The sequence below is a fragment of the Nestor notabilis genome, unplaced genomic scaffold (assembly GCF_000696875.1).
Source record: "Nestor notabilis isolate BGI_N333 unplaced genomic scaffold, ASM69687v1 scaffold9693, whole genome shotgun sequence".
NCBI lineage: Eukaryota > Metazoa > Chordata > Aves > Psittaciformes > Psittacidae > Nestor > Nestor notabilis.
In genome coordinates, this window is record NW_009921470.1 from 33,091 (window position 1) to 46,745 (window position 13,655).

The 13,655-nt window shown below is 38.5% G+C and overlaps 1 protein-coding gene across 1 annotated transcript in view; it reads left to right on the forward strand.

The window, feature by feature from the left end:
- Window positions 1-13,655, forward strand: part of LOC104403117 (transcription factor COE1) — a gene marked incomplete at its 5' end in the record, with an annotated part of 71,099 nt that overhangs the window by 29,447 nt on the left and 27,997 nt on the right. The window contains one exon of the mRNA XM_010011165.1: window positions 11,403-11,491. Coding sequence (XP_010009467.1) covers window positions 11,403-11,491 — 89 coding nt within the window. The remainder of the gene's footprint in view (window positions 1-11,402; window positions 11,492-13,655) is intronic.

Sequence of the window (13,655 nt, forward strand, 5' to 3'; positions counted from 1 at the left end):
CCAAGCGCAGTGGTGGGAGGAGACCTGCCAGCAGAGCTGCTGTGCAAATGGGGCACTAATGGTTTGCGAATCTGAAGATGGTTAACTGATCTGTGCATTCAATTAAGATGAGTTTCTCAGTTAACAGGCACCCTGGGAAGAAATGAGTTACTTTCATTTCTGGGATTATGAGCACTTAATGAAGAAGACATATCAGAATTCTGCCTGTGTTGCATGAGATAACCCTAAAATGCAGCACAGATTTTCAACTTACTCATCTAGCAAAAAAACTTGCCTGGTGAGAGGCAGAAATCGATGCCTGTATGAGTTTTCTTGCAGACAGGCTCACAAGGCTGAATGTAAAGTGGCATTGCATGCAAAGTTGGATTTTACTTTATACTTTTCTTGAGGTCTATCACTTTGTTTGTGACTTACCTATTTGAAATTATAATTCAAAATGTAATTTAAATAATATTTACCATATTCTTTCTGTAAAGCTTACAATATGAGCAGAACATCCAAGAAAGATGGATGTATCTGACTAGAGGTGGAGGCTTGGCTATCTCATGCATATATGCAAAATATAAACTAAGCATCAGCCAGTAAAGTTTCAGCCAGTATCAGTATAGTTTCATAAAAATTGCCAGAATGATTCTGCTTTATGCTGGTTAAGGATCTTGGACAAAGTGAATTTAAGATGAGTTTATGCTGGGCTTAAATGACTAATAAGCACATTCAGGAGAAGGAAGGAAAACATAAATATTTCACGCCAGTTTTGCACTGACACTGCTGACAAGTGAAAAGGATTTTTGTGGGGATCGTACTTTGTTTGGGGGACTTCTCCTTGTATTGCAACTTCAGAAGGAACAGGAGTTATCACTCTGTCTCATTAACTGTTACAGCTAAGCTGAGCCAGCAGCTGTCTGTCTTAGTGACCAGCCACCTGGAGAAGCACAGCTGCTCTCTCCAAAAGTGCAGATTGGATCAGGGGCTGGAGGTTCTTACTCCCATCATACGTTTGCAGAGATTGACGGACTATCTGTAATTGTAAGCAAAAATGATGAATGATATACCAGGGAGACAACAAAAGGTGGGAAGGACTGCTTCCACCTGCAGACGTCACCCGTTTACACTATGTTTGCCATGTAAGAGTGCTTACATGGGTGAGCTAGCACGGCATGGTACGTTCAGGATAACACTATGGGGCTGAACCCACTGTTGTCAGAGCAAATCACCTGTGTTGAAGGAAATCCTCTATTAAACATGTTGTTCTCACTTACAGTCCAAATTATTCATTAAGGGGCTGGGCTGGCTTTTTGGCAGTGGTGCGGGAATACCTTTAATGAGGGGGGAGGTTTGGGGGCTGTTTGGGGTCCATGAAAAACAGGGTCCCAGTCCTGAGAAAGGCTGCTGTAAGAGGGGAGCAGATTGGGAACCACTGGCAGAAATGAGTCTCTTCCAAAGGTGGATTTGGTAGGTTTGGATGCTGCAGTCAGTACAAGATGTGCGAGCAGGTGAGGACCTCGTGCATCTCCGTGTATGTGCATGGGAAGGAGGTGCCAAAGGGGGTCTGTGACTGCAGTAAACCAGTCACCACTCCTTGACTGCAGACTGGCAGCTGAACCCTTGTGGGGACATGAGCGTTAGTCCATTTGGGCTGAGGAGGAAAATTAAGTCAGGTTCCCTGTTTGACTAGTGAGATCTTTTCTTGGGTATAATCAGTGTAGTAAAGAATAATTTGGAAGTTTTCTTTGCTCCTTCTGGTAGGAATAAATAAAGATATTTTGCTTTCAGTACTGTATTGGCCAGGATCATTGCAGTCACTTCAAAGGGAGGGGAAAAACAAATTAGAATTATTGTTATGAGCCTACTGTACCTTGGCCATTGATAGATGGGTCATGCCATATTACTCCTTGCTTGTTTACCGACCTCCTCAGCAACTCACCTTGGTTAATTAATTAGTTTCAGTTAAATTACTTTCACATATGGATAATTTTCTTTTTACCACCACCCAGTACCCCATTTGATTAAATTAAATCAAGCATGTAGTCAATCACCTGTCTGCCAAAAAAAAAGAAAAAAAAAGAAAAAGAAAAGTCATTGATGTGGTTTTCTGTCATTTATAAATTACCTTGGAAAGCAATAGAGGAGGTCCTTAGTTTGGTCCTGAGGTATGGCTAGTTGGTGCATGTAAGGCAAAAGCAGTCCTGCATCCTTAAACAGGCTTGAATAAGGTTCTTTAACTATTGAGCCTAACTCTGAGATGTCCCCTGCTGTGAGCCATAAGTTGCTTGTAGGCTTGTTCTAGAGAGTAATAAGTATTGTTGTTTAGCAATTGTGTTGTTGAAATTCAGCTCCACTATGTCTGACAGTATTTATCTAAAATACTTTCCCTGGTGCGTGCTCAAGTTCCAGTAAACCGTGTCTTATTGTGCGACCTTTTCATTTTCCAGTGAAAAGGGATCAGCTCGTCAGATAAAAGCTACAAGCTGGAGTACAGGGAAAATGCGTGCTCAGAAAATCCGAGCATGATTGAAAACAAGATGTGTTAAATCAATGCAGTTTATCGCCTGCCTATTCCTGGCAATTGCTGTTCTAAGCTCATTCTGAGCACACACGAGATGATAAAAGTATAGTGTCACAGTGCTCACTGGGGTGTGAGGGCAGGGAAACATGTTTATCAGACAGGCTGGTATGATTTTTTTTTTAACCCTTGATAACAGTTGTCAAAATTTTTGCAAAAAAAACCCTGAAAAATTATAGAAGCAAGTGATGAAAATGCTGCTCAAATAAGAAACCACTGAGAGCTCTCAAGTTATACATTTCTATTTAAATGTTACAAAGTAGCAAACAACAAACCCAGCTGTTTTACTTTTAAACAATTTGCTGCCTCATCGAGGATGTATCCAAAACGGTCCTTTTCCTTTCAAGTGAGTAGCCTTATCGCAATTTCATGTGGAAAAATCAAAGAAATAAAGATGTTTGAAAACTATTGTTTTCTCAAGGGATTTAAGCTTAGTTATGGGAAGGGATTAAAGACCTAAATTAAACCTCACACGAGGTCAGTGTCTTCCAAGAATATCACACCTATGATGTTCATTACAGCTAGGCACAGTTCATCTCATTTTTATGATCCAGCTCTTCTAGTATTTCTCCGTAAATCTCATTTGCAGAGATTTTGGATGTGATAGCTGGTGTTTTTCCAATTTTCTCTCTTGAAGATTCTTTTTGCTCTGACCATAGAGTACTTGCACATCAGTACAATTTTGAAAAACAGCCAAATTGAGGCTAAGATACATTCTGATAGGAAAGGCTTTGGCATTCAGACAGGATGCTGAGGTTTTCATCTCTGCATCCCCTGGTAGTAGACATTTTTAAATAAACTGAAAAGAAGATGAGAAATAGCAGGTTAAAAGTGGGCGCGAGAGAGGGGTTGTTCAAAAGCAAATATTCCTGTATATCAACATGTTACAACAATGGTTTTGAATGCTGTCTACCCCAAAGGAGTTTGTGAACGGTGACAAAAAGAAACTATGTTATACAAAATGATGGCTATGAAAATTTTAAAGGTGTCTGCACCTACAATGTAGGATTTAAGGAGTCCGTGCAAAGGGAAAATGTTGAAATTATGCATAGTAAAAAAAAAGAAAGAAAAGGTTACATAAGGTGACATTTAGCATTTCCTACTCTCCGTATGTTACATCTCTGCTTCTGCACCAACAGTTTAAAAATAAATGCAGTGTCTTTATTTTTTAAAATGTTTTAAAGTAGACCAAAATATATTTCTTATAGCTAACCTTAGGCATCCATTACGTTCAGTTTTGACATGTATGCATTTTCATGCTTGTGTGTATGTGTACATCTGTGTTTATGTATGTCAATGAAGGGGTAATCCACTGAGAGCTAGCCATTTTCAGTAAATTTTTTGCTGTGTGCTCCTGTGCATCACTAGAATGTGTTTGACAAATAGGAAAATATTCACATGTAAATGCTATTCTTTCCCTTTTTATAATGACTGCCAAAGATGCATCAATTAACCTAGATGACTAGATGAAGTAACCATGCATTAATTTCCTTCTGTCCCTCTGTACACATATCCCCAGTGAATTCTACCAGCCTACTCTGAAATTGTTATGTTTAAATTCCAGTGCCTGGAACTGGACTCGGTTTCAGACTCCCTCAAGGCCAAATCTTCACTGTTAGACAAGAGGTCGGCGCAGTCAGAAGAGGAAGAAACTCTGAAGCTCACAAATTCTTTAATTTCTTTTTTTCAAGCCAAATTGCAGGTTGCTATGTGTGAGCATTCAAAGTTAGCGTATTTTGAGAAATCAATACATGATTCTTGCTAGACAGATCTAGTAATTTCATTCTGCAACTTACATAAAAAAATTGGCTCAGGACTTGCATTCCTTGCATCTTCAGCAGACTGCTGGCTGCAGAGACTGGTCTAGGTAGGAAGGGAATAACTCCTGGTTCTTATTGGCTATCAGGAAGAAAATATCATGGCCTATCATGTTTGTAATAACACTGATGAACACACTGGAGCTGCCTCAAACACTGGCCTATTGCATCTTTAGTTCAAGTAAAGAGCAGTCAGTAGGGAAACTCAAGAGATCTAGCGTTAGATTTATCTGCATTTTTCTTATTGCTTGGCACGTGCATGTGGTGTCTGGGCATTACACAGCAATAAAATATAGGAATTCTATTTTGGGTATGTCTACCTCTTTCTAATTACAAAAATGACATCATGTCACAGTTTGATTTTAAAAATGGAAAGTCAATGCACAGGAGTATGTCTAAGTGAGGAGTACTGAGACCAGAAAAGAAAGGAAATTATGAGTTAGCACTGGAAGGGCCTTTCTAGCTCAAACCTTTCTGTGCAGGCTCTTGCTGTCCCACCCGCTTCCGTTTTCCATTGCTGGTGGGAATAAACACTCCAGGGAAAGTCAGTGGAAAGGAAACTTTACAAAAAGCAAGCCAAATTCACAACAACAACAACAACAAATAGCTCAAATGCTTGCATGTTTTCACTTAACAGCCTTTAATTAGCAAAGGAATAGTCTTTGCAGGGAGATTTGCAAAACAGACTTTTTTTCATTTGATGATGGGGTTTTGAAGTGTTTTGGGTTGTTTTGGTTTTTTCCTGTCTTTGTAGAGTTGTTGGGTAGGGTTTTCTTACAGCATGCCATGTCAAGATGTTGCTTTATAATATCCTCCATTGTCAGCACTGCTGTACTGCAGGGCCTTAGCAAGGCATTTTGGCACCTGGAGTTTGATATTAATATGGTCTGCCCTTTCCTATTCCTATCTCCCAGAGTCAAGGTTTTATTTTGTTAGGTCAAGGGCTTCTAGCAGAAATCACCCAGAGCTTAGAGACAGAAGCTACAGGCTGTTAGCAAAGGGTTAAATACCCTGAATCAGTTTGGTGGCAGCATCTTGCCTCTAGGAGAGGCTGGATCTCCTACTTTCCATCACCTCAAAGAGCCCATGTTTGGTATGAGTGGGGAGTCGGAAGCCACAACCTTTTGTGTGGCTACTGTCAGTTGTTGCTGTAGTCAGTAGTCAGCAACTGTAGCCCATACTGCTATTTCTCAGTAGAAATACAGTTTAAAAAGGAAGAGAGCTGATTATATAGAGTTAGGCATCTGAGTGGAGGAAGAGGCCAAATGTCCACAAGAAAAGAAGTCCTAAGTTGTAAAATGCCTCTGAAGATGCTAAGGTTGAGAGGCTCCCATTGAAGAGTCTGCCTTCCTAGCTGCCCTTCATTTTATTTAAAATATTTATTGTCTGTGCCTTCAGATGTTCTCACCTGGCTCAATCTGAGCACAGACAGACATGTTAAATGCGTTTCCTGGCCTGGTGTTCATTGCTGTGACACTGCTGCAGCATTTTTCAAGGATTTCTTCATACTCTCTTTTGTGGCTATAAGGTATTGAGATGGGTAACTTTGTGTATCTTTGCCACAGAGCCGACTTCTGTTTACGTTTTGATGAAGTTTCATCAGACAGGAAAAGAAATCAAAACAACTCCATTGTAGACCCTAAAGCCACATCTTATTGACATTATAGTTCAGAACTTGCCACTAGGTGTTTAATTTTTTTGTAGAATCAACTTTAAAGAAAAAAGGTTTGTAGAGACAAAGGTAGAGTCTAAAGAATCTTCTTTCATTCCACTGTTGTAGCTACTACCTCCTGGACAAAATCTGAAACCATTATATCTGTGCACTTCTGCAGGTCATTCTTACCTTCTTCAAACTCTCCCCCACAATACGTCTGCCTTCCAAAAAACCCAGTGACTCTCTGGTGCACCAGCACTGTGTGACATTTAATTCCCATGTGCAGTCTTTCCTTGGGTGTTTCACTTAAAACAATCAAGACCAGATTTCTCATCTGAGATAGGAACAGTCAGACCTGTGGACCTGAAGCCAATTTGTTTGTAGCCTTCAGCCTTATTTTGTTTTTGTTATTTGAGCCCTTAGAGTCCCTTCCCTCTCCTTGCAGCTTTTTCCACTGGAAAAGCACATGGGAAGTTCATAGGTCTAAGTGCTGCTTTCTCATTGGTTTTAGGTCAAACAGAATGAAAAAGAAACAAGGGCTGAAAAATAAAAGGAATAAATGAAACCATGAATGCATGGGAAACAAATTAACTGAATATGTTTTACATTCAGAAATATTTCCATAATGCTTCTATGTAGTGTGTGTTTATTTTTCTTTGAACAATAATGTTAAAATGCATCTAATTCAATTACTCTCTGCATTCACTGAATGAGTTTTCCTTGGTAAAGAGTTCTCCTACACTACCCCAAGCTACAAATTCCATACGATATTTGAACAGGTCCTTTTAATTGCTGATATTAAGTGTCGATCATTCTGCTGTAAGTTGGCAGCATGGCCAGAGAAACAAATTCCTCTCTCGGATACATCAGACAGTCATTCAATTAACAACCAAAGCTTTATTGACACAGTAGGAATTCATTATGTGAAATATTAAAAAAAGCCCTCCATGACTAGTTAAAAAGAACACTTTTAAAGATGGTGGATTATCTACATGCAGCTATTAAAATTATTCGTACAGAATTTGGAATTATAGTTATTCTTCTCAGAGGCATAACCTGCATTTCTGTTGAAAAATAAGTTGGACTTTGAAAAGATGAATATAATGTACGCATCCTTATTTCCATAGACATTGTGCATTTTCTTGATTAAAAGCCTTAGATTTTATAAGTTATGGCTTTAGACTTGCTGCATAAAGAGCTTCATGGATTATTCTGTTAGAGTCTAATTTGAAAGAAAGTTCTTCCTCAAGGGTTTAAGAAGTAATTCATAAAATGGTAAGAATAATAAATATTGTGCCTTAACTCATACACTAGGATAGATAGACAGATTTTGTACACCTGGGTGTAATTTTAGTTAATTCACACAAGAGACAGGCTGAAAGTTTATTGTTTGGAAGGAGAAAAATGGCTTAAATCTTGTATTTGCAAAAATGATTATATTAGCTTAAATGAAAATGCTACTCTATTAATGGCTTCAATAAGCTTTGCATTTGGAAAAGTATTTTAATATAAAGTTACCTGAAGTTTACTGCAACTTAAAATATGTAAGTGAGGGAAAAGTACTTACTTTGATTTATATGTCTTTTGGAGGTGTAATTATTGGCTTTTTACTCACCTATGTAAAACAATGTACTTTTGTAAATGGATTTCTGGCCACTTTACTCTTTTTTTTCCTACATAAAAAGTAAGCACTGTCAATCAAAGAATTTTAAGGTTTATTTCCTCTTTAGAAATGATTGATAGCCTTTTAGATTTACAAGTTGACAAGTTAAAGGGTTCTATTGGTATAATTATGTACTAAATTCACAGTATTTCAATTTAAATGTCCTTTTAAAACCGCAAGATTATCATACCTGTATTTTGAAAAGTGGGCCAGTCAGTTTGGGTTGGTATACAAATTGCTTCCATTAGCCTTGGGACCTATTTGAATTTAGTACAGTTTTTTAAAGTTAGCAGTACTTTCAATAGTACTTTTAAAATTTAGGGTAATGGGAATGCATTTTAAGTACAGTATTTGTTAGCTTGTTTCTAATGTATGGATGTCAAGAACACAAATAGAGAGTCTGTATTTCTTATTGATTCTTTTTTTCCAATCATGTTAAAAAAATCCAACCCCATTCTTTGAACTAGAGCAATGGGAAATGTGTTATTGTCAACGGACTTCAAAGGCAGAGACCAGGCTCCTGTGTACTGGGGACAGAGGCAAAACGTTGTCTTAGCTGCCACAAACGGTGGCCTGAGCTCTGGCTCTTTCACAATGCTTAGAGATCAGGATATCACCTTTTCCTTGGAATTTTGCCAGCTACTGACAGAGGAATTGGTGTGGCCTTAACACTGAAGGTGGGGTGAAATATTTAAATAGAGCTTTTTCTTAAAGATATGAGTAATTACATTCGACTTGGATCATAAATGTACTGAGGAATGGAGGGCTGATCTCATCCAATCTGTGGTTAGATGTTCAGGCAGCTAAAGATTTTTTCTTATTTATTTTAACTAATACTGAAAGGATTGAACAGTTAAAGACAGTGATATTTGACAACTACAGTTTAGGACCCAATCCTGCAAATTGCTGTGTGCATCCTCTCCCCCCCCACTGAAGTAAAGCTGAAGCTATTTGAAGCAGAAAGTTTTCAGTATTTCTCAGAGGATGCTTGATGCCTGGTGAGATTGGACCATAAAATTAACGTTTTTTTTGGTCATTTAGTTCACAAAATACTCACAGGAAATACTCTGTGGATTTCAAATGTGTTGAATGTGTGGGAAGATATGAGAAAATGACTGCTATCTCTGGGGGGGATTTCAGAACTGGCCTCCATTTATAATATTGCAGAATTTAGTAACTACCTTCCCAAAGGATGTAAAGGGAAAATGGCCATAAACTAGACTGAATTAGAGAAGAAGCACATTTGACAGAACCGTGCTAAAATCACGTAACATTTGTAAAAGAAATGTAAATTAGAACTGTAATGGGTTGTTTTTTAATCTTTCCAGAGTAGAGCTATTTTTTATAATAAATATAAATAGGAGTAAATTAATTTGTTGTAAAATTTGAAGATCTAAACTAAACGGGTCCACAATAAGAATCCATGTAAAGAAACTGAAGGTAATGAAACAGGGGGTTTACAAACCCAGGTATTGTGATGTTTTCTGCAAAACTACACAACAGAGTGGACAGCATGTGGCCAGAGTGTGAAAAGAAAAATGGGAAAAAGGCCAAATCATCCCAAAACCAACAAGGGCACAAGATGGGGAAAACCTTATTCTCACTCCTTCCTTACAATGACCTGAATATAAAGAAAGATCAAATTCAGATATTCCTGATAAAAGGAAATGCATGTGGAAAACCAAGGAAGCTAGAGGGATGCCATGATCTTTGGGGCAATAAAAAACTTCTGATAATAACCCAGAAAGTAAAATCTGGAAAGATTTCCAGTCTTGTGTTACCACAGTACTGTAATTTGAGGATTTGCTCAGAAGATTCCTTTCTGACACTAAAGAAATGTTGAGATTCTGTTGGGCTGTGTGTCTCTCCAGCCAGTCCCCATTAGTCACACACCTCTGTCTCACTGCTGTTGGGTAAATGTGTATTCTCCAACACAACCTTTTCCCCCAACTTGCAGTAGCATCACTGAGCCTGCTTACAGAGCTGGGATGTACTGACAGTTCAGGAGGATACAAAAATCTGACTCTTTGGTTGCCAGTAGGACCATCTGCTGTGGAAATGTGGTTTAAAAATAATAATTTAAATGAAAGTTTCTTTAGAAAATGGGCTGTTCTGTGGGATTGTTTATGGAACACCAATTAACTAAAAACAAGCCAGGGATTAGGTATTCCTTTAATGATAGCAATGTGGTCTGGCTAAAGATCTTCAATGTTAGGAGTATGAAAATATGTTCTTTTCACTTGAAAAGTGGACAAATTGTGCCATGTTGATCAGACTAATGGAACTGTATAACCTGCTTTGGGATAAACATTGTTGAGCCACATGGGAGTGCTTACACAAGTGAGACTTGGAGATAGAGTCTGAAGTTAAATCTCTTCGCAGGAATCAGATGGCATCATTCTAGCCACATAATAAAGTTAATAATAAAACCATCATAAAGATGCAAGATATATGCATAATTTAGAAGTTAGACCTTGTGCAAGAATTTTTTTCTTTTTTGCTATGAATAAACTAAGACAAAGTAACAAAAACTTTTAAATTACCCCAAAAAACAAACCTTCTCACAAAAAAAAAAAAAAAGAAACCCAAACCTGAATAAATCCATATTGGATGGTTTGGGTTTGTTTTTTTTTTTTTTTACTTAATTCAAAAAATTACAAACAAATTGCTGTGGAAAATTTCATCATCTTTATTGGCATGGAAGAGTCAAGATGCGCTGTTGTTTGGAGGTGCTTGAGAATGCTTGACTGTTGTTCCAGTTCACCAAAGCACTTAGGAAATTTTAAGCACATGTTGAAGTCTCACTAACATCTGAGTTTTAAAGTGATCATATGACTAGAAATATAGCTAGAAGGTCATTCAGTGCAGTCCCCTGTAATTATAGGCAATCATATAAAAACATAATATGCTCAAATTTGCTTTGCTGAAAGCAAATGGGTTTAAGTATGTGCTTACAGATAAGCATGTGCTTAAAGGCTTGGCAGAATCAGAGCTTTGATTAATGCAGGCAGACCAGCATTTTCATGAAGATTAAAGTGTTCCACTTCCATCATTTCTCTCCTTTATTTTATTGGACAGGGACTGGGGAAAGATGAACTAAAACCATTTTTTTTTAATTCATTAAGACTTTTGGATCAGTTTAATGCTGATCTGAGCCTGAGCTGGGCTGCTGAAGTCAGTGTTGATGAGTAAAAACTAAAGCCTCTGCCAAGACAAATGCCTGTAGTTCACAACAAAATTATATGTGATCATTGCACATGGAGCATATTAAACATATAATGGAATCTGAAACAATGAGAGTCCCTAATAGTTACTTCTCTTTTCTTGCAATCACGAAGGACCTTCCTCGTAATTTGAAAGCAGGAAAAAACCCAACATGGGGTGAAAAGTATTTATCAAATTAATTTAATCATAGCTTTCAGAGATAATAATTGCTTCCTATTTGGAAGAAGTATCCCCAAATTTTCCAGCAACATTGTTTTAGGAACTGAAGCGGCAAAGTTTGCATTGCTGTTTGAACCAAAGCCTGAGAACCAACCTCAAACAGCATTTGAGCCAAGACTTCATACTCAGTGCTGATTTCACTAAAAGAGGATTTGCTGTGATCCTTCCTTGGTCTCACAATACATTGCCAATTGTTACAGTGCGACTGAGCCTGCTTGCTGTGCGTTTGTCACATCATGATGATGTTTGTTGTTGTTTCAGCTCTGAACGAACCCACCATTGACTATGGTTTCCAAAGGTTACAGAAGGTTATACCCCGGCACCCTGGTGACCCCGAACGCTTGCCAAAGGTCAGCACAAAGTTTATTGTTTTATTAAATATGGTAAAGCTGGTTACTGCATGTTTCTGTCTGAAAGTGCAAGACTGTAAATGTAGTGGTCCTGGTTTGGTACCCAACTCAGATAAGTTGAAACAGAGGCATGACCAGTAAAGCCCAAACAGCAGTTTTCATTGTAAGCTTATGAGGTTTCTGTGAATTTCTGAATCACAGCTAACTCAAACAGCTCTTGCCTTCCCAAAAAGCAACCCTTACTCTGTGTTTTGAAACACTTAACAAAGAACATATTTTTGGTGGATAGTTTGGAACCTGAGCAGCTTATTCATAGAAGAATGATGTTTCTTGGGTTTGGTATCACAGTAGTGCTTACCAGAATAATTTTGAGAACTTTGCCACTGATAAAATCAAGTTATTTGGATCTTCAGGGAATGTGGGTCCACCGCTGCTGCACCATCTATTGGTTTAGGATAATAATTGTTATATACTGTTTTATTTCAGGATCGCTGAAATAATTAAAGCAATGCATAGTAAAGTGATTTGGTGTTTGTTCCCATCAGAATTAGTGGGAGTGTTTTTGTTGATTTCTGTCAAAAGCTGAGGAAGAAAGAGAATAATTCACATAGGCTTCCAGTACTTCTGCCTTGTCCTGTGAAAACACTGTCTGGGTCTGCACTTATATCTATTCTTGCTCCATTGCTGTACTGTACTTTTTCTGGTGAGAATTTGTGGTGAGTTTTGTGAGACACCGGAGAAAGAGGTGGAGTATTTGAAAAAGTGTTGCTCTTTGCTACAGGAACACTAAGCAATAGCAGACATGAGCTGCAGTGACTGTATGTGACCAAGTGACACTATGTGTTACCTTTTAATCTGCTCTAGCATCATGGCTGTTACTGAGTGAGTTCGGGAGTCAAATTGGCCAAGTGTGTGTGTTTGAAAAACTCTATCTTTGACTTAAGGAAAGAAAAACGTGAATTTGCAGACCTGAGACATTGAACAACTTGGGCTTTGATGCCTTAGGCTAGATCCCTCAAATAATACACTCCTTTGTGACTGGGTAAATCTTGTGACCTTTTTTCCATAGCTGTCAGTAGGTTTTCATCAGGGATTGTTTTGGGTTTTGATTAGTTAAATTTCTAGTGTTTCAAAGGTGATATGTCACAAACACTGTAACTTAAGTTGTTTTATTTCTTGACAGAAATAAAATTCAGTGTGTGATTTTATTATAGGAACGTTAAGTCTTTATCTTTGCCTAGGAAGGCTGTAGGATATGGTTTTGGGGTAGATGATGTGTTGTCCTTCTCTCTTACCACCAGAGAAACATGGTGTCCTGGAGAGTTACATTTTACATTGGCTCTGTTCATCCTCTACAAGCTGTCCCTTTCTCTGACTTTTGGACAGATTTGCAGCAGGACACAGCTTTCACAGGTTGTCAAATTTCCCTCCAGAGGTGCAACCCTTTCCAAAGAAAGAGAGCATCCTTCTGTAGAGGCTCTTTCATCTGTACCGTGTATCTGCTGCCAAATGTGCACGTGGAGAAAAACTGTTTCTCAGAAAATAAAAGACCAGCCTTCACTATGCACCAGGCATTTGCAACGCCCAAAAGAAACGCTGCAAATCTTCCCTGAACCTAGTGTTCAAGGTTAGGTTTGCAGAGGTATGATGTGATGGCCTAAAAAAAAAGTTACTGTTTGAGTACTGAACAAACTCAGTGAAGAAACTAGCGTCACCATGCAAGGTTAGAGAGAAACAGGACAAAGAGGACCTTTTTCTGTTTGTCTTTGGGTAATTCTTTCTATACAAGCTTGAAGGTTGGTCCTCAAGTTCAAGACTCATTAATATGCCACGCACAGAGACTGAATGCAGCAGGGGTTGGCACATGTCGACTTCTGTATTTGAGGCACTGATGGTTCAATTCCCAGCATCGCTTGCTGGCTCCAGGATCATAATCAAGGACGCAGTGAGTCTCTGTGCTGGGTGAGCACTGCACAGCGCTCTTCCCCATGTCATTAAACCAGGAAGGGCTTTGGCATTATTCCACTATAGACAATTCTCAGTGGCTACTTAGAAGAGAGTTGGAAGCCATATGGCTTCCACAGTGGAACCACGGGCAGAGAGGGCAAATGTATGAGAGAGACAGAGTGAGACAGCAGAAAGGAGAGCAGTGCTCAAAGCTTTC